Source organism: Strigops habroptila, chromosome 4 (genome assembly GCF_004027225.2).
Source record: "Strigops habroptila isolate Jane chromosome 4, bStrHab1.2.pri, whole genome shotgun sequence".
Classification (NCBI taxonomy): domain Eukaryota; kingdom Metazoa; phylum Chordata; class Aves; order Psittaciformes; family Psittacidae; genus Strigops; species Strigops habroptila.
Genome location: NC_046358.1, coordinates 17,280,613 through 17,301,175, shown reverse-complemented (window position 1 = coordinate 17,301,175; position 20,563 = coordinate 17,280,613). Strand labels below are relative to the sequence as shown.

Genomic DNA, 20,563 nt, shown 5'->3' with positions numbered 1-20,563 from the left:
CATTTGACAAGCATGGAAACAACTGTCTAGGGACAAAACTAAAGACTAATGAAGTGACAAGGATCTGGTCCCATGCCCTTCTGGGAAAGGGGAAGGTTTGCTTCACTTGCTGACACCAGCTCCTGTGCTGTGGTTTGTGGAACATGCTAAAGAGGCAGTAGCAAGTCTACATGACAAAATGCAGTGACTTTTACTACAACACACATGCAGATATGTTCATGGGATGCTTTAGTTTCCATCTCCTAATCCACAGAAGATTTGACAGCACTGCACCCTACAGAAGGCTCGCTCGCAGTTTACACACGCAGTTTCCACTTTTCTTTTCCCAAATAGCATCAGCCTTTATGCCCGGAGAGGAGCTTGCTTCTTGTGCCTGAGCAGAAGCCAGGTGCTGGACATGTAAGCACAGACCTGCTGTCACAGACCATGCTGTGGCCACCACCAGTCTGAGAACAGAGATGATGAGGATCAGGGCGTAACAAAATTACCCGTCAGAGAGGAAGCTGATGTGAAGGAAAATGCCAAAGCAGAAACTTTCCAAAAAGGACAAAGCATGTGCAATTTGCGAATGCCACTTCCCTAACACTTCATGCCATTCAACTGATTCCTGTTGCTTTATGGTACACGAATGGGACAGAAGCAGTCGCCAGGACTTAATGTTTTTGGTAAAGGCTCAAAAAAGGGGGTGACAATCCTTTAGTAAGGATTTTAAACTCTTTAAAAAGCCAGGATGAAGTTGTCTTCTCCTTATCTTTGTGTGATGGACATTGCAACCTGTAAAGCAAGTAGGTGTTGACAAGAATTAAGTAAAGCTGATGCACAAACCTCAGTAGAAAACAGCAGTTCTCGGTGATTGCACAGGAGAACGGTGGGGTGGGCTGTTGTCAGCTTGGTCCTAGACACTGAGTCCAGCACTAGTACTGTGTTGGTAATCCGAAGAGCAGCATGTATGAGAGACAAAGCCAGGTTTGAAGATGCTGTAAATTCCTGACAAATAAATGCTCCAGAACAAACCAGAAACAATTCAAGAGCACACAAACAAGAAAACATGCTTAGCAGGGGCACTTGGCTGCGCAAATCTGTGATACAGAACAAGAGGCTGTAACTTGTGTTTCTGCCAAAATAAAGAATCTGAAGAGGGTTCCAGACAATCATAATGTCAGTCGGGGTCATACTGTTGCAAAACACACTGGAACATACAAACTGGACACGCTGCCTGGGACAGCAGGGGCCAGGATGTTACACTGTGCTGGAGCCCGTCGCCACATTCCCGTGCACAAACAGGAATTCTGCACATTGCTAAGTCTGTTCCTCCATCTGGTACCAACCGGGATCTCTGCTGGAACACCAGGGCCAGCTACCAGCAATGCTTTTCAAGTAGTCTGGGTACCAGATGGCGAGAACCAGAGGAAAGCAAGAGGAAAGGATCACAGTGCACTCCAGTTTTTTCTCAGTTAGTTTATTCAGTTTACAGAAGAGAAAGAATGAGGGCAGAAATACAGCCATCTTCTAATAACAGACTGCTGGTGCTGATGCAAAGAAAAAAAGGTAATGAAATTTTCCGTGACCATACAGAAGACAAGTAGTAAACGGCTTACAGAGAGGCAGGGAGGTTAAATTAGACTTAGCAAAAGCCCAAGTGCTGCAAGAACAGCAGCAAAGAACTGGAGCGAACTACTTGACGAGTTCATGATGCTCCTGGTATTGGAAGTTCTAAATCCGATTAAACATTTGCCAAGAGTAGCTCCTTCTGAGTTGGAGCTGAAACGGGGGCTTTCTAAAAGCCCTTCCACATCAGCTTCCATAAGTCTCTATTTCTAGATACAGTTCATGGCCAAGCAAGGTGATTTTAGGTTACCAGCACTTTGTTATTTACACTCCTGTATGCCAATCACCTTCTAAAACCTGCTTCCACTAATGTTTGGTGTGGATTTCATACCGTACCTCAAAGCGCTATACCATGGAGTTTGACAGGCGTTTCCTTACCGCCTCTGAAGTCCACTGCACCGTCTGCATGTTTTAAAAAAAATCATTTATGGTCACTGATCTAAAGAGCAGCAAACAGCCGAGTACACAGCCCTGTGACACATGTTATCTGATACAAAAACATCTTAAAGGTGAGGAGTAAAAGTCATAAACATGCTCCAGATAATACAATGCTGGGTGTTCTAAACCAGTACTAGTTCAGTTACGGAGCAGATCTGATTTAAATTGATTCTACAGGTTAAAGACAGACAATGACCTGCAGCACATGCAGCAGTAAATACACTGTAACTACCGATCTATGGAGAAAACACGTGCTAATGATTGGTAGTAACAAACAGGATAAATGAGCCACTGGAGAGATGACCCAGACCTGTTTTCAATGAGCCCTGTAATGTTACAAACCAACTGCCAGATGCTGTTCTAACCTGTGGTAAGGTTAAAAAAATTAAATTACTTCTGGCACAGATAGCTGCATTTCCATCCTGCCCCCCATTATCAAACGCTCCCAGTGTTTGTGGAAGACTGGTTAGTGCTGTGGATGTCGGCTGCAAGCAACATATACACCCACCCACCTACATATATATAAAATACATGGATATTGGAAGAAGGAGATAAAGTTAATGCATTTGGACTTAAATTCCTTCCCTCCCCTAATTATAGGTTTACTTCATCAGTAGGTCACACAGGTTAACACAGTGTGCATTCCAATACATTAATACATAAATTCTCTTTGCGCCCAAAACAAGTACTTTGGTACAAATCATCCCTCACAACTCACTTTGTTAAAGCACAGCGGTAGCTTACTGCAGCCAAGGAAGATCAGCTGAAGTCATATATTATAACAAATGCTAAAACTGAACTCAGTCCAATACAAAATGGCAAGAATAAAAAAAAAAAAAAAAAATCATATAAATAGTTGTATGTACAACTTGGTTACCAACTCTGCGGTTGACAGTACTACAGCGAGCTGTAACCTGACTGTCAGTGCAAGTCACCTGTCTTGAGAAGAAGAAATAAAAATACATCAGAATGCACCAAAAATAGTTAATGATCAGAATTATGCTGCTCTTCTCTAAACTGGAGAAGAGAATGCCAGCATCTCCTGGCTCATCAGCCACACAGGCATTGGTGTCTCATATGTTCCAGCAGCCAGAAAACCGTCCAAAATTCCCTGCCTGCCGAAGGTCCTGGCTAGCACCACTTCTGTGCAAATCATGTACACTGGCTTGGCACCGCCACCCAGCGCCACTGTGAGAGCAGTGTATAAATGTTACACAAACACTGGATTCTCAACATGCAGATGGAAAATACAAAATAACAATTAAAAAAGAAAGTGCTACTGACATTCTAGAACAAAGGCAGATGCAGAAGTTCAGAGGAATACACGGGGTAGCCAAGAGGTGGGTCTGCAGCTTGCACAGTCAGGTTTCGCAGGAGAACAGGGTGTGCCTGGATGCTGTACCGCTCTTCATCATCGTTTGTAGCATACAGCAGCTCCCAGGACAGATTTGCCCACTGACCTCGGACGGCTTCGTCATTAAGTTTTCCCACTTGTACTAACAGTTCCTGAAGCGTGAGGACTCGCCCAGTGTAAATTCCCTGTAAGAACAAACAGATCAAAACATTCAGCATTCAGTACATTCTCCAAACATTTTGGTTCCAAAGCACTAAATGAAGCTTTAGGGCTACATACTATGAATATCATCCCTTTAAAAATGGCAAAGCGTGTAAACCAGTCTCCTCACTTCAGTTCTTCTGCCTAGGAAGATAATCAGGAAATATTGCTGCATCTGAAGAACAAAGTGGTGTGAACTTTCAACAGCAGCGATAGGAGCTCCTCTCCAGTACAAACTTGAACTTTCTTTGCTCAGCCTTCATGTTTTGGAACGCACAAGAAAAAACACAAAAGCAGTGGAAAACAAAACCCAACTTTGACCTTGCTTACTAGTCATTTTTCTGCTTACCATGTTTGGGTCATGCCCCAGTGAAAAAAGGTATGGCTTTTCCTGAAGAACTGCTTGCTGCCACTCCAGATCTGATACCAGTCCAATGTACCAATCATTCTCATATTCTTCCAAATAGTTAACCAGCTCTTTGAAGTTCTCAGTTGGACCCAGGCTTGCTTTGTCAACCATCAGCTTAAAAGTGTATCTGAAAGGTACAGGAAGTCATATAGTAAGTAGCACAGCAAAAGACAGGAGGAAGAAAGCCTCTTCGGGCTACAGAAGGCAGAGAGGCACCATCAAATGTTACCAAGCACTAGCAACTTTGTCAGTTACTGCTTGTCAGCTGAGTCACTGGAACTTGGTACAGGTATGCTTTTAAGCTCACCCAGATGTAAAACACATTAAGCTCAAACATCTTTCATTCACCTCAAATGCTGTTCCCGCTGCCTGATAATGGAAAGTGCCAAACATCTAACTCCATCACAATTCTCTTAGATTATGGGGAGAATGAAAATGGGTTGTTTTTTCCCCACTTAACACAGCAGATTTCCAGTGCTGGAGGCAGCTTCTGTGGGGAAGGGAGGAAGGAAAGAATCTCCATATTCCTCTCCTCAGTGCCTGGGGCTACAGGCAGTATTTATGTAGGAAGAAGCTACAAATGTATTTAAATAATAGGGTTTTAACATGAACTACTCTTAGTGAAGCACTATTTACTTTCAGAGCACAGAACTCTCTGTATAATTTTTATAATCTGAGGGAATGTTTTCTTTTACCTGAATGCTTTCAACGCAAGTTGGAAGAGCTCTGGTTTGCCGGTTAGCCAGTCCAAACCAACAGACCATGGAATACCCCCAGTATATGCTCTGAACACATGGCTCGGGGCAGGCACGGTGTTATCCAGTCCAAACAGACCAAAACAACATGACAATACTCCATGAATGTATAAGTCTTTCAAAGCTTTATCTTTCATAAGGGCTTCAGGTAAGTTGTAAGGCTTTTCTTTCAGATGAAAGAAGTCAAGTTGACTCAAAATGAAGTGGTACCATTCTTCTGGAAACCTCTGCCTCATTTCATTGACTTTGGAAGGTGGCACCGGGGCTGTTCTCCATTCTTCAGGGATGCTCAATAGCTCTGAGTAAGAGCAACTAAATTCAACCCGAGGTAAAACTTCTTGCTGTTTCCCTTTGTCTACAGCAGGAAGCCCAAGCACAACAGCCCTGTATAGTTTATCTTCTGGTGACATTTCCTGTGGGACACCTCGGCCCTGTGTTTCTACAGATCCTGGAATAGACAGATGTACTTTTGGTGTATCTCCCAACGGCCCAGGTTCTTTTCTGTCCTTCATTCTGCTGCTGGGTTCAAGATCAAAAATGTCACTATCATCAGTCCAGTCCTCAATTGTATCAACGCTAAAGCTATCTTCTTCCCTCAGAGGCCTGGATCTTTCTACTGCACCTCTGCGCTGGTTTTCTGAAAATGATCCTTTTTTGCTCTTGTCGGCACTGCCTGGGCTTTCCCATGTTTTTGATTTTTTATAACAATACTGGACAAGCATCCATACAAGCACCTTAATGAAATCATCTTTCAGATGCTTTAAATTCTCATGAGAGTCAATTATTCCAGATAACACATTTCTGGCATCAGAATACAGCCGCACAGGTAGAACAGTACAAGGAGTCAAAATGTGTCCAAAATGGTGATTAGGAGAGAGGATCTTCGTGTGCTCCTGATGTTCAAAGGCCATTTCAAAAATTTCATCTACTCTGTGAGCTTCAGCTGCATGACAGGATGTTTCCTGCAATTCTAGTCCCTAAAGCATAAACAAAACTGATTTGGTTTTAGCCTTCACCAGTTCACATCCTTAAATGCTAGCAAGCTGGCTTCTTGCAGCAAAATTTTTCCGAACAAATAAATATACAACTCCATATAAAATATATAAAATTCCATTGTCAGTATTTCCACAATTGAACCTACAAATCTAACTAGAGATAATAGTAATAGCAAAGCACTCACTACAATAGACACAGCTCAATATCTAAAAATAAATAAATCTTTTCCTCAAACAGATCTTATTAGCCAGCTTATTAAGGATGATGTGTCACAAACTAGATAATAAAAAACCTCATATCTGCTAAGCATATGTCAGTTGCAAGACTAGTTAATATAGCAATAACCCACATCTTAAACAATTAACTTTAACATCAGGTTAATTAGTTACATTGCTGACATGTTATACAGCAAAACATCTGTATGATTCAGAAACATTAATGTCAGTCCTCAGCATGCAGTTACCTTAATGTTAACACCACAGTAAGTGAAGCCTTTTTCTAGCACCAATATCCACATCAGTCTATCCTGAAAGCGGCACAAGTAATGTGATCCAGGTAGAGAGAGACCTAGACAAGGAAAGAGAACAACTCAAAACCTATGGCATTACTGGTAGTATAGTGATGAAAACTTTTCTACAGGCCAACTGAAGAATTCAAACACAAAATACTTCTGCATCACCACCAAAATCAGTTCAAACTGGCTAACTAGTACCCTGGAATCTTAAAGAAAATACCTGCAAAGCTCGAGCTTGCAATTGCAGTGCTATCTTTGAAAAAGCTGTGGAAAACTGGGAACCCCCCCGAACTGCAGGACTACAATATTCATACTGGACTGGGGTTAGGTCAGCCCACCCTCAGGCCCCTTTGTAGAGACAGCTTTAATCATTAAAGATCATCTTTGGTTGCATTTCCAACTGCGCGGTTCCCACTGATGTCACCTAGAGATCTAAAATTCTTATGACCATCAAATACATTAAAGAATCATCATCTGGCACGAGTACCTTAACGGTCCTATTTGCTGTGGAGCATGAAGTTTATTTGTTATGGCAGAAATAAAAATGCAACTCAAAGGGATTTGTTACCTACACTACCAGTTCCTAAATTGACTTGTCTGTATTCTAGAATGAAAATATCCCTTAGGATGTGAAATCCAGAGTGTAAATTATTCTTTTCAAGTGTCAGCTTACCAATGACACAATATAACACCCATTTTATGGACACATAAATAGCAGCAGAGCAAGAGCACCTGCTCATCTTTGAAGACGTGTGAATCAGTAGCATACACATAGAACAGTAACAGTAGATACAGCAGAAATCATCTGTAGTCTTTCTGAAATACCTCTGTGTGTGGGAATATATCTGATGCCACTGTATTGTTTGACATTACTGAAAGTACAGCCATGCAAAATAAACTGGAATTTGACAATCAAGTCCTGAACAACTTCACATCACACATCAAAGTAATTAGTACTCAAAACCCCCAAAACCTGGCTCTTACTGTAAAAATCAGCCGACATGTCAAAAAAATGGTACTTTTTAATTTTTCTACCTATTTCAATAAGAAGTGTAATGCCAAACTTCCTGGCAACTGCTGGTTATACTGTATTTCTTAAGTTATAGCCTACTGTCAGCTTCTCCAGTACAATGGTGCTGCTCTTAAGCATGACATTTGCTGCCAGTTTATGACCTGCTTCTGCTGTCTCTCACGTCCAAGTGATCACTCACTTGCACAGAGAATTTTAGATTTAGAATGTTGTAAGATGAAATCAGTGAAACCAACCATTAAGCTATAGTTAAAATTTAAGTAACTTTTTCTATCCCACTGAGCTAATGAAGTGCATTTTCTTGCTAAGATTTTGCAAAGATTTTAATTCTTTTCTTGCTAGCTGTTAAAGCTACTAAAACTCCTTTACACAGAAAAAAGGATGGTTTTAAATTAGACACACACAAAGTGGTACCTCTTCATTTTGAGCTCATCTGAGAACACCACATTTTTTCTTGCTTGAAGACATTAATTCACAGATTTTCCCATTAAAGAAAAGACTTTCACCCCCTCAAGACTAGTGTTCTAAATTATTTAATCTGAGGCATACGTGCCACCACAGTCATGATGGCAATGGGGATATACATATTAAAAAAAGTATATATTAAAAATATGTATAGATAAAACAGATACATAATGTATATATGTAAAAACCATACATAGGCCAATGCAGTAGACAAACTGAAGTGTCCCTCTTCTTTAGAGGAAAAAGAGCTTCTTAGCTTTATTTTTTAACACCTTTCTCTACACTGGTAGTCTTCAGAAAGATGTCATTAAGGGTAACTTCCACTGCCTTCAAGTATTAATCCATTTTTCTAGTCATGGGCCATTTTCTAAGAGGCTTATGTAGATATTTGCTCCTTGTCTAAGAATCAGAATCCTAGAATACCAGGTTGGAAGGGATGTCAAGGATCATCTGGTCCAACCTTTCTGGGCAAAGCATGACCTAGACTAGATGTCCCAGCACCCTGCCCAGCCAAATCTTAAAATGTCCAGTGTTGGGGAATCCACCACTGCCCTGGGGAGATGATCCCAATGGCTGATTCTTCTCATTGTGAAAATTTTTCCTCTAGTGTCAAATCAAATCTCCCTGGGAGTAACTTTACACCTAGGAATGTCCATTACACCTTGTCTTTTCCATGTGACTCCTTGTAAAAAGGGAGTCTCCATCTTCTTTGTAGCCACCCTTTAAACAGAGGAACATGGTGATAAAGTCTCCCCTGAGCCGCCTTTTCTCTAGGCTTAACATCCTGGTTCTCGGGTCAACAGAAGTCGATTTATTCCCTCCAATGAGGTGGGATGAATACCTACTATTCTTTTTTGTTCTGTATAAAATAATTATGATTGATACTGTTTCATCACCACTTAATTTCTCCTTATTTTAACGATAAACTAGAATTATTTTTTTCTAACGAATGTAACAGAGATATACGAGAAGGATGAAAGTAATCACTTTTTCCTCAATTGAAAAAACTCTGAATATCAGCTTTAACCTATGCTGTGAAACATGGTTTAAATCAGATGCTATGATTCTCCTGGTCTCCAGCAAAATTGTTTCCTAAAACATTCAGCTACACTCCTTCACAGTGTTGCTAGTGTACCTACCTAGGCTGCCGGCTGCTAGCGCAGACTGCAGAGCAACTGCCAGACCTGGAACCATCTGCTGGTAGTACACGGTATCGGAGCAAACACACGCTGTAGCGCCCACAGGTCCCGGCCAGCTTCTGATAGGCCTGGGAAACCCGATCAAAAATACTGGTAGCGTGAAGAGCGGCAGCAGGGGAGAAGAAAGGAGTGCAGAGATGGCGATGAAGGTCAGGAGGATTGGGAAGAAAACAACATTGAGTGTGATTAAGGTGGCGGTAGATTTACGGCGTTGTTTTTTCTCCGTCCACGATGTCAAAAGAATAGCAATAGCAAACTGCAATTTTGAGACAAACTGGAGCAGTCGATCCCGTAGGATGCCAACCTGCAAGATATATACAATAAGCATGTTTATTTGTATCCTGTATCATAATGTATTCAGCATTGCCAAAGCTGCCTTATCTACAATAGTTTTAAGAAAACGAAGCATGATTATCACTGACTGGTGTTAGAGTTTACAGGACACAGGTTTTTAGCTTCTGTTTGCTAGGTTTTGTAATTCTCTAATGGGGGAGGACAAGGAAACAAAGGCTGTAAGTGACAACTATCAGCTCAAATTTACATTATGACAATTACCAGCAAGAGTCTGATTCCTGTATCAAGGCTCCTGTTCCACCAGAGGTCTGGATTAAACACCACCATTTGTGTTACTGACACGATCACTATGTCCATTAGGGCATTTTCTGTATTCTGCCAGACCTAAATAGAGATACATTAGACATACATTTAAAAATGTATTTATCTATCTCTGCTTTCATGACCTGGAATATTTCTTCCAGGTCACCCTAATACTTAAATCACATACAATACAATTTCTTAGGCTAACATATTTAAAATTCAAATTACCATCCTAAATATTCTTGTGAATCCAATGCAAACAGACACAGAATGAAGATTTTGTAGCGAGCGGTCTAGTGCCAGGAATGCTATCATAGCAAACGGAGACACTGTAATTGAAATAAAACAATCATTGATTTCCTTTCAAAAACATAATTAAAGAATACAGAGGTAAGCAGTCTTATTGCAGAAAGGAAATATTAGCATAAAAAAGAGGACCGTTCCCTCCATTATTACAAACTCCTCTTTGTATTACACTTTAAGGATATCAAACAGGGTATTTGCACTAATGGCCCGAGATGGCAAAGATTTACATTGATGCTTAGATGTTACTTGCTATTACTTTTTTGTTGTTGTTTGTTTCCCCAAGAGAATGGGAAGACTTGAACAAGTAAAAAACAACAAACATGGGAACAGCACTCGCCAATCCACTTCCCCAAACTGGTGCTTCTTTATGAAATTACATGATTCAGATCAAACCTGGGTTCCCCAATGTAGATACGTTTGTCCCTAACCTACCAGAAAGAAGACCGTTCTTTTTACTAGTAAGTTGTAAGAACCAAGTCTTCAGTCACCTTGAAGATTCTCAACTCACTTGTTTCCAAGTGCCTTTAAAAAGATCTACAAGAGCCATTTTTTCAAAAGTGAGTACTGATGTCATTTATAACTAAAACCCTTTAAAAGGCCTTGGTTTCTGAGCTGGACTTTTTAAAAGCTCAAGTTTTTAGGCTTACCCTTGAAAAAAGGAATAAATAATATCACTGATCACTTTTAAATATTCTGAGCCAGTAATTTTGACCTCAATGCACAATTTAGCAAAACATCAACAAATATTTCCATCTACTTGTTTTTTCTCAGTTCATTCATAGAATCTTGCACATACAGTAATTCTAGCGTTGTTTCAATCTTCCTACAAGCATCATCTAACAAACAACAGACAGTGCGTATTCCTACCTAGTGTTAGCAAAATCCTCCTGACAACACCAACTTTCATTAGCCTTCTTTGCTTCTCCATGAACACAGTCACAGTCCTGACATCCTTTGGATAACAGGGGTTTCGGAAGACTCCAAACAAGTACACTCTCTGAATCTCTCTAAGAATCCACATAATTATAAGTAATACGATAAGAATGTAACTTGCTATCGCCTGAGGACTGCCTTTGGAAAATGATGAAAAGCCTGCAAACTGATGGAGCAGGCTAGCTTCTACGAGAGCAAAAGTCAACACAGTCAAATAAAAAATAAATTCCCTCCACCCAAATTGTATTCTAAGACCTCTGTGCATATTTTTAGATTTGCTGGAGGCTAAATGGCTGATCATGGTGTGTTTGAAGGCAAAACCAATCTCGCTTAGGTTAAGACTCAGTATGAACCCAAATCCAGTCATGAAGAGGATCACACCGAGAGTGCTGGGAATGAAATACGATGCTATTGCTGTTCCAGCAGAAATGAGAAACATTACTAATAACCTGTGAAGGAGAAAATAAAAAAGATTTGCTTGAAAAGAAAAAGGTTATAAACAATCTTGATATATTTTACAATTATATAAACATTTACTTTGTGTTACTTGACATAGGTGAACCTCCTAGTCCAAACGCCAACAGTTGTTCCATTCCCCATAGAAAAAGTGCATCAAGTGGGGGCAGAATTCCCATTGCCCATAAGAATGGCAGAAAGAGAAATACAATGTGCAAAATCTGGTTTGTCTGTTCTAGAATGGGTGCGTTGACAGCAAACCTGGATAAAAGAAGAAATGTATTTGACTTCTGTGAAGAAAAGATAACCGATGTGTGGGAAGACTTTTTGATTAAGTACTACAGCAAATCCAGAAGTATAAACATTGCATATTCAATCTACAAAACCTCATTATCTTTTACAAGCAAAAATAAGGACATACGTTTATGCTTGGGGCAGTAAGATGCCAATTAGAATACCAGAACACAGGCTAATTTTTCATTCAAAATATCTGAAGCCTTCACTTAACTCATCTGCATAACCTGATATAAGTATCATAATTGTTTTGATACGGTTGTGATAATACACTCAAGAAATACTTGTGCAAAAAGGCTCCAAGACCTCAAACATTTAACAAAAAATTGTAAGTATTTTTTTCAGAATTACAAAAGTGAAACTTTATACAAGTCCAAGATCCAAGAGGTACGCCTTAAAGCTGAAAGAACTGACATGTTGCCTGTACATCAAGGGATAAACTCTCTTTTGGAATACAAAATGTTATTTTCTGCATCAAAGTATTAGAATCTTCCTGTAGAAATACAAAGATCAGTATTACAAATCTGCATAAATTCTGTCATACATAGTTTACCAGCTAGCTAATTAAGTTAAAAGTAAGATATTTGGTTTCTCTCCACTTCTTAATAAATAAATAAGCAAGCCTCAAAGGAATTTTGCCATGAATTTCAATAATGTCTGGATTTTCTCCTCAGGAAATTAGATAGAAGAATTTGGGGTCCAAGGCCATGGGTATACTTCTCAGACTATAACTGAAGAGGCAACTAGGGTAAACCATTAACAAAGACATCTCTGAATGCAAGACAAGTAAAATCAAACATGCTTTTTTTTTCCACATGCATTTGAAGTACCCCAACCATAAAGTATGCATATGACAAAGTGATATAAATATCACCTGACAGAGAGAAAGAATCCAAGAGTAAATCTAAAAGCATTTTGCTTTAAGAGATTCTACAAATATGTCATCTAAGACACTCATCTGAGAAGTGGAAATATAAAAGTCTCCTATTTGTAGACTTACATAGTTCTTGTGTATTACAAAAACATTTAAAAATCCAAGTTCAAAATCCATATAACAAAGATACAGCAATGTTCACATTTGCTTATCCATTCATTGAAACCAAATTCACGCTCCTTTTTGCCTGTAGTTTAAAAGCCTCTGCAATCACTTTGCAGAGATTAAATTAGAAAATATTCCAGGACGAAATCTGGATAAAAATCCAGTAGTCCTGAAGTTTGTGGTGTTCAGATCTATGATTTCAGGTCAGCAACATGTGTTTTTAGAACACATGCTTTAAAAGCATGTTTATGCAAATGCTCTGGTACAAAAATACTGAAACTGACACAGTAGAATACAATTTTAGTTGTCCCTTACTTAGAAACTGCTCTAACCACTCTTCCTAATTTACACAGAATGCTACAAAAAGAACCACTTCTCATGCACAGTGTAATGCCTCAATTTTTACCATGTACTCTCCTTGCTTCTTTCTTTGGAGTTCCTACAGTTGATGAAAATACCAAAATAAATTTTCCTCAGAAGAATAATTTAATTTTTCTCGCCAAAAATACATGGAATACTCTAATTAGCTAAATGCTGCATTAAGTTTACCTGTGTGCAAGATCCACTGCAATAAAGACAAAAATGTAGAAAGGTCTCATCAGAGCAGTGATTTCATAAGTATCCAGTGCTTGGAAAGTAGCTGTTTCAGTAGCTGTATTTATGATTAATGAATACTCTCCTATACATATAGTGACCCATCCAAATACAAAGATCATAACAGTTCCTCCAATGTTGCTATACAGCAAGGTTATTCTGTTTGGCAGCAAATACCAAGTTCCCAACCCACACAATATCCCTGCCAGAAAGGAATGAAATACGGTGTTGATTATATACTTCTTGCCAGGAATAATAAATTTTACTGTCTCTGAACCTATACAGCTGGAAAATTCAAACTCATCTTCATCTGTTAGGGTATTCTGAATTTGCATTCTTTCTACTGTCACTGTTTTCTGCTTTGCATATAGATTTGTCATCTGAAGAATAAGCGCAGTAACAAACATCAGTCCTCCTGAAAGTGCTGCGGTACAGTAGTCTTTCATAATGCCTAATTGGTACAAAAGTGTTCCTACTCCTCCCAAAACCCATGGTATCAAGAAAAGAATAATCTGATTCACATATATGTAAGGAGGGGCACAATAGCCTAATTTAAACCGGGGACCTCCCAGCACAGTCTGTGGAAAGCGCTTCAAGAAGAACTCCTGTTTGTAATCATTCAGCAGAGGTACATCTGGACCCATTCTTCTTACTCAGGAATGCTGGATGAATATCATTTTTCCTGTAAGAGAACAGAAGGAAAAAGAAGGAAATATTACTGAATCTGGAACTCAGAACTTAACCAGGGAATTATTTTGTCCTATCTTCATTTACCAAGTTATAGTGGAATTCTGACATGTTAGTGTTACACACCATCCTAAAGCACCCATAGAATCTGCTACAATACAACTACAAAGCAAACACCGAAACTGGAAAAAGACTATCTATTTTAAAAGGTGAACATATGCTTTAATCTGGTTTCAGGTAACAAATAAACCATATAATCTGTTCTTCGGAGATGATAAAACAAACTCATCTCCACACCAGACCACCTTCCTAAAAATGAAATTTTCTTCTGTCTGCTCCAGTTCTAATCGCATCTTGCCACAGACCTCTAATTCCAATCAATCCTGGTAAGGATCTACATATACAAACAGAAGAATCAGTGATTTCAGTGAATAGCCACGTGAGTGTAAGGATACAGCCACACTGAGGTCCCTCTAAAAAGCAAAGCCTTACGAAATAAACTAAAAAAACCCCAAAATATTAGTAGAAGCATTAAAAATTGTTTTCCACATCAGCATTTTTACTGTCCTCCTTACACAGCCTAGCTGCAGAACAGGATCTCACTGTACTAAGTACTACACAAAACATAAAATAAACTGTTTACTTTCCACTTCCTAAAACATATAAAATAAAAAAATAAACACAATACTTGTGAATTGTAGCAGAATCAGCATATATTCTTCTATATGGCAATGGAGAAAGCTGAAAAAAGGGAAAAAAAAAGATACGTGTAGCCATTTACAATGAATCATCAAATAGAAAGCAGATATGAATACTCATTTAGAGGATCAGGCAATGTAGAAATAATGAATACAAATGGTAACTATGATATTCAAATATAATTTTATTCTCCTAGTAACAAAAGCAAGAATCCATGAATGACAGATAGAAATAGTCAAACTAAAAAATGGGTTGAAAAAACAGCACAAAAACACAGTGCTAAAGCACTCCAACAATACTTCTAAAAAAAGAGATGTTGGGATGCAGTAGGAGATGCGCAAATACTGAAATTCTGACTTTCTTCTATTGGACATGTATAATCTGATGAACACCCACTAGACATAATTGCTGAGGTATTAAAAATGAAACATGCAGCTGCCATGGAGCTTTGAAACTACTGTGATCGCTTCTTTCTACAATACCAAATGCATTTAGGTGCTCCCAAGAACAACTTGCTCCTTACATTTAAGCAGGTATCAGTCACTTGACTGAAGGTAGATACTGGTCATCACAGGACTAAGTTAAAAAACAGCACAAGAGAGATTAAAGGCCATTCATATGCATTATCACGACTGGAAATTTGCATTCAGGGTCCACTAAGTCAATACACTGCACAATGGAAAGCAGGGCCCCATGGGCTATGTAATGTCTCTCCTTGTAGGCTGTGAATTTTCTATTTCCATTTTGGAATTCCATTCCATTTTGGAATTTTTACACATAGAATATTGAACATGGAATATTGAAAACACTGAAGGTTTCATACTATAAAAGGCCATTGAAAGTTTCCTAAGAGAAAGAGAAGCGGCTCAGTCTTAATGGAAAAGGCACATGTTGACAATGGAGAGAGGAATTCATCACAGTCATCTCAGGAATTTGAAAATGTAACAGGGACACACCCAACTAAAACCAAATTTCAAATGCAATTAAAAAAAAACCCCACCATAATTCAGCCCATCTTGTTTAGAAAAATAAACACTGTTTAGAGGGGTGTATTAGGCATTAAAATAAGTTGCTGCAAAAGTTACATGCAGTAGATCTGTAGGTGCGTAAACACTAGAAGCCAAGTTTTAAAAGAAACAGAATCAGTAGGTGCACAGTTTTTCTTGAAAAACAGTTTTCTGGCAGCTGTGTTTTTCTGCTCTAGGAAGGACTATTTTTGTTTCAAGTTCTAGTCTGCATTTGTGTTTGTCAATTTATATTGCTAACAAAAAGTTAACAAAACATTCGTCTTACAGTTTCTGTGTAAACAATAGACATCTTTGTGTGAGACACAAAAAGCTACGCACGTAAACAATACAGTTCTTCTTGGCTATGTTCCAAAGCAAGCCATAAAAAGAACTGCGTTTATTTATAAATGAAAATCCCAAGACTGAAGTTCACAAACTATGGAAACGATACCCTCGACTATCCTGGCTTCCAAATAATCAGGTAGGACATCAAAGACGCACTCCTGAGTGTCTCATTGTTTCTGTGCAAAGCCCTAGCAACAAGACTCTGCACTTGGTGAGCGTTTGCAGGGCCTGGCTTCAATATACATTCCTAACATACAGGCCTGGCCTGACTTTGACAACTTGCCTGGTTACCCAAACAATCTGCACAACAGTTTGTCATCACCACCAGGGATCCCTGTGACTTAGATACTATCGTAACAATGATGGTAAAAGGACTTAATACCGTAACATAATTTAACAAGTTCCCCCCTCTAATATCCTCTATATGTCCTCATCGCAAAAGGAAACAAAGCAAATCTTGCTCAAATTCATGCAGAAATTCACACGAGGGCATGAATTTTTGTCTAAACAAACATCATCTCTCATATCCACTGATGGTGGATCAGCTCAGTGCAGTTTGGTTTGATTTCAAGCTGATTACAGAGCACGTGTACAGCTCTCAGCCATCTAAGCTGCTGAAGCACATAAGGCTTAAAAATACTTACCTCGGTGGTCTTCAGGTCTTTTCATGCAACACTAAGTAACGGTTATAAACCACCTGCTAGCATGGGAGGGAGGAACACCAGTGTGGGAAGCATAGGGGAGCCCGGGCCAGACAAACTCTGGTGCACCCCATGCCCACCTGCGCGCCAGACACTCGCATCTCCGCTCCATGGTTAAAGATTCAGAGGTCCCGCAGGCCGGCTCCCAACCCAGGAGCCAGACAGAGCAGGCTGGGGCCCCTCCTCATGGCATTGATGCCATCCCCCAGGGATGTAAAGTTTTAGGCCAACACGCTCCCTCCGGTTCTGGGAAGAGCATCCCACAGCCGCGTTTGAGAAGGGCGGCAGACCACCTCCTTGCCGAGACACCTCTGCACCTGGCTAGAGGGGCTCCCACCGGAGCCACTGCGCTTCCCACCCAGGAAATCAAAGTAATCAACCAAGCTACCAGAAATAAAGCCTCTGCTATTGTCAACTCCGGAGGCGAAGGCAGGCCGCCACCGGGCCCGCCGAGGCATGGTCGGTGGGCAACCCCGGGAGCGGGCAACGCCAGACGGGACGGGTTGCTTCCCCCGACCGGCCCCCGGCTGTCCCCGCACCACGATCTCCGCAGTTCGGGGAGGCCCTGCCGCCTTTGCCTGCTCCAGTGAAGGGCCCCGCGGCACCCCGGCTCCTGCCGTTCCGGGCAGAAGCGAGTGCCTGCACCCCTACGGCGAACCGCCGGAGCCGGCGAGAGGCAGCTGCGGTAAAGAGCCTCTGCGCGGCGGGCACCTACCTCGGGCCCGGGCTCTGAGCAGGTCAGGGGCTTTGCGGGGCGGGGAAAGATGAGCTATTAGGCTGAGCCTGCGGCGGGAGAAAGAATGGCGGAACGCTCCCCTCCGCCCCACGGCTGTCCTGAGGAAGTATGAGCGGCGCAGGCCGCAGCCGGGCGCTCCTCCCCACGGCCGTGCCCCCTCCGCCGCGGCGCTGCTGCTGCTGCTGCTGCTGCTACTGCGGACGGCGGCGAGAGGGGAGGAGGCGGTGGCTAACGGCGGCAGTGAGGCCCGGTAGTGCCGCGGCGGCCCCCTCCCCGCACCGCCCCCTCTTCCCTCCTCTCGGCCTGCGCCGCCATTTTGCCCGCCTGAGGCAGCCGGTGGCAGCGGGGCTCCGCGGGAGTCCGCGCTGCCCGCGGGAAAAGGCCCCGGCTCGCGGGTTGCTGGGGGCCCTCCAGGCGTCTGCTTGGCGGGGTCGGTACAGGAGCGGCGAGCGGCGAGCAGCGGTCAGGGCGAGGGCTGGCTGCCTTCTCGCTCCTTGCGCGGGGCTCGGCCTCACGGCAGCCTGGTGCCCGAAGCCCACGGAGCCCCGCTGCCCTGCCCGCGCTTCCCGCAGCAGTACGGGCTTTCGCAGCTCGGCTTTCCACACGTAACCGGCGTCCTTTTGCTGTAAAATCAGGCGTGAGGCATCTCTCTCGCTGTGGCCTGCCGGCAGCTTCCCGAGGTGAAGAAAAGAGAAGGGTGAATAAAATGCTTCTGTCCGCAGAGGCACCAGCCGGACCGTGCGCCTCCTGGGACTCCTCCGTCCATCGGTCCGTATTCCCTCTTCCAGCAGCGTTGCTCTTCGAGGCTGATCCCTCTTCAGCTGATGAATTTCTCACCCACACGGCTTTAGTTTCCTCAAGTTTCATAATGCCCCTCTGAGAGCTGGAATGGATATGTCAGAGGCTGGTTTTTCCATCACTTGTTAAGTCATTTTCATAGTCTTCCCACATTGATGAAGTGCAAAACCAACCAAATCAGTGTGTTTAATTATTGCAACATTCAACATTAACATTTAATATACAACATTCTAGTATTATGTTAAAACGTTTAGCACAAATACTCAATCCACAGCATTCTTATTTGATACTAAAATAGTGGTCTTTCTGTGTTTATGTGTAACTAATCCAAGATGAGAACAATGGTTCTAGCCCCAGGTAGGGGAAAATGCATTCTTAGTTTTCTTCTAGGTTAAATAAACTTGAGCATTCACTGGCAAATTGGAATGTAAATCCAAATATTGCAATACTGCTTACCACTTCAAATTACACCCATTAAACATTGAGAATATTGAACAGAGTGAGCATGCTTAATATAATTTGTCTAATACTACTGAAATTTATAACTCACTGTACTCATTAGAATACCAGTGTGTGCATGTCTACCTTAATATCTGCGTTACATCAATCACCATATAAATTCTTACAAACATTTATATTCATTTTAATCTGAATCCCTAATTTAATACACAGGCATATGCTTAGAATTTTAGATAGACTGAAGGATTCACTGTAATCAGTTCTTACCAGAAGCATCGTAACCTTTTTGTAAGTCTGTTAATCTTTATTCATCAGAAATAATAAAAAGGCAGTTAGATTGGGTAATCCAGTGGTAACGCTACCAAAGTAAAACGCTAATTTACTTTTACTGAATTTCTTTTAAATGAAGTTCATTGGTGTAGCCGCCTGGAAGACAAATAACAAATATATTAAAAAAACCCAAACTTTTTTAGGATCCTTGAGATTTATGCACTCTGTCCTTCAAATATGTCTGTTGCGATCCTATTAAATTTAAGAATTTATATGTCTCAGATATTCCAAGGTAAATAGCATATCTGTACAATTCAGTAAAGGTCGGTAGCAGGTATTTACTTTTTGATTGACAAGTTTGATCCCGTCCAAATATACCAAGTCACTCACAGTTTTGTGAAGATGATGATTCTTTCCTGGAATAGGTAAATCCTAAATAACAATGCAAGGGGGAAGCATACATGAGATTTATTTCTTTGCAAGCTCTGCCACTTGTATTTCAAAACTCAGAGAAGGCTTCCTGCCTGTCCTCGTTTCCTATGATTTCGCTTTTGCTCAAAAGTATAAATCAGAATTTCAGTCAGTGCAAACTCCAGGCTATTTACTGGAGAAGAGAGCATACTATTTTATTTCTCTTTAGAGTTCTAAGAATTTCCTTGGTCATATAAAATAAGTTAAAACCTGCTAAGAGAGTAAGCTGTTCTAGGTAAATTCTGCCAACCTCCAAGTCTCTTTGACAGACGTATCCCACAATGTGTAACTGCAAGCGTGTGAACTATCCCACTGAAATTAATAAAACTCCTCATGTCCTTAATATTACTATACAAATAAACTATTTGCAGACTTGGGACTTGGATTTTAGCTTGCTTGGTTTTAGTTTGTGAAAGGGCTGTTAGTCCTGACTCCCCGAATAATAATAATTTGGCATGTTTCCATATTTTTAATGTTTACTTTCTGTAGAATGGTACATGCAGGAGCAAATATTTTTCTTACTGACCTTTCTCCTCTTAGAATATAAACCAAACAGTGATTTCCGTGCTGGAATACATCTTTGTGTACAGTTACAAAGGTAGGAGAAACAGATTCTTTCTCATATTTATTGATTATTAACGAAGACAAAGCTTGTAGGAGATTATTCTTTTAAAGATAATTAGTGGTAGGTAAAAAAAAAGATAACTTCCAAATCAGATAATGGAAGTTGGTTATTATCTTTTTCCTGATGCCCAAAGTTAATTATTGTCACATCGAGGTCTGTAGGCTGGCATTCCCAAAGAGATGTCAGAGTGAAATCTGATTCCTCATTTTACTCAGTCTTTTTGTTCTGCGTCCCATAGGGGGCCCGTCTTGTGTTTATCTGTGTAGCTGTCTGGAAAGATGTGTACACTGGATGTGTATTATCCATGACTACTTTTCTATGGCTCCCTTGGAAGTAATGCCTTTCGACAATATGGCCTTAGGCTGGCAGGAAAATAGACTAAGGAGCTTGTTTCTTTCTGGATGACTTTATCTCTTAGAATAAACTTTATTGTAAAGTACTCCATTCCTACCTTTAAATATGCCTTACTGACAGCAAAGGCTTTTGATGTCATTTCTGAGCTACCGTTAAGAGTTTAAGGGTAACAGTCATCCATGTAACGAGTTTATCAACTGAAGTGTCAAGCCCCGTTCGCTGC

At 40.8% G+C, this 20,563-nt stretch overlaps 1 protein-coding gene across 4 annotated transcripts; it reads right to left on the bottom strand.

The window, feature by feature from the left end:
- Positions 1-962: 962 nt before the first annotated feature.
- On the bottom strand, positions 963-17,589 carry PCNX4 (pecanex 4). Of its 4 annotated transcripts, XM_030485188.1 has the most exons (12): positions 17,343-17,549; positions 14,564-14,616; positions 13,144-13,870; positions 11,343-11,522; positions 10,740-11,254; positions 9,795-9,895; positions 9,525-9,647; positions 8,910-9,273; positions 6,225-6,328; positions 4,706-5,742; positions 3,951-4,137; positions 963-3,585 (listed from the first exon to the last, which is right to left on the bottom strand). In XM_030485188.1, the coding sequence occupies exons 3-12, from the start codon at positions 13,830-13,832 to the stop codon at positions 3,334-3,336; spliced, it is 3,552 nt and encodes a 1,183-aa protein (XP_030341048.1). In that variant the 5' UTR covers positions 13,833-13,870; positions 14,564-14,616; positions 17,343-17,549; the 3' UTR covers positions 963-3,333. The 4 variants fall into 4 exon arrangements, with proteins under 4 accessions (XP_030341048.1, XP_030341046.1, XP_030341049.1 ...); XM_030485186.1 differs by lacking the exon at positions 14,564-14,616 and having other exon boundaries at positions 17,343-17,589; XM_030485189.1 differs by lacking the exons at positions 11,343-11,522; positions 14,564-14,616 and having other exon boundaries at positions 17,343-17,589.
- Positions 17,590-20,563: the final 2,974 nt, after the last annotated feature.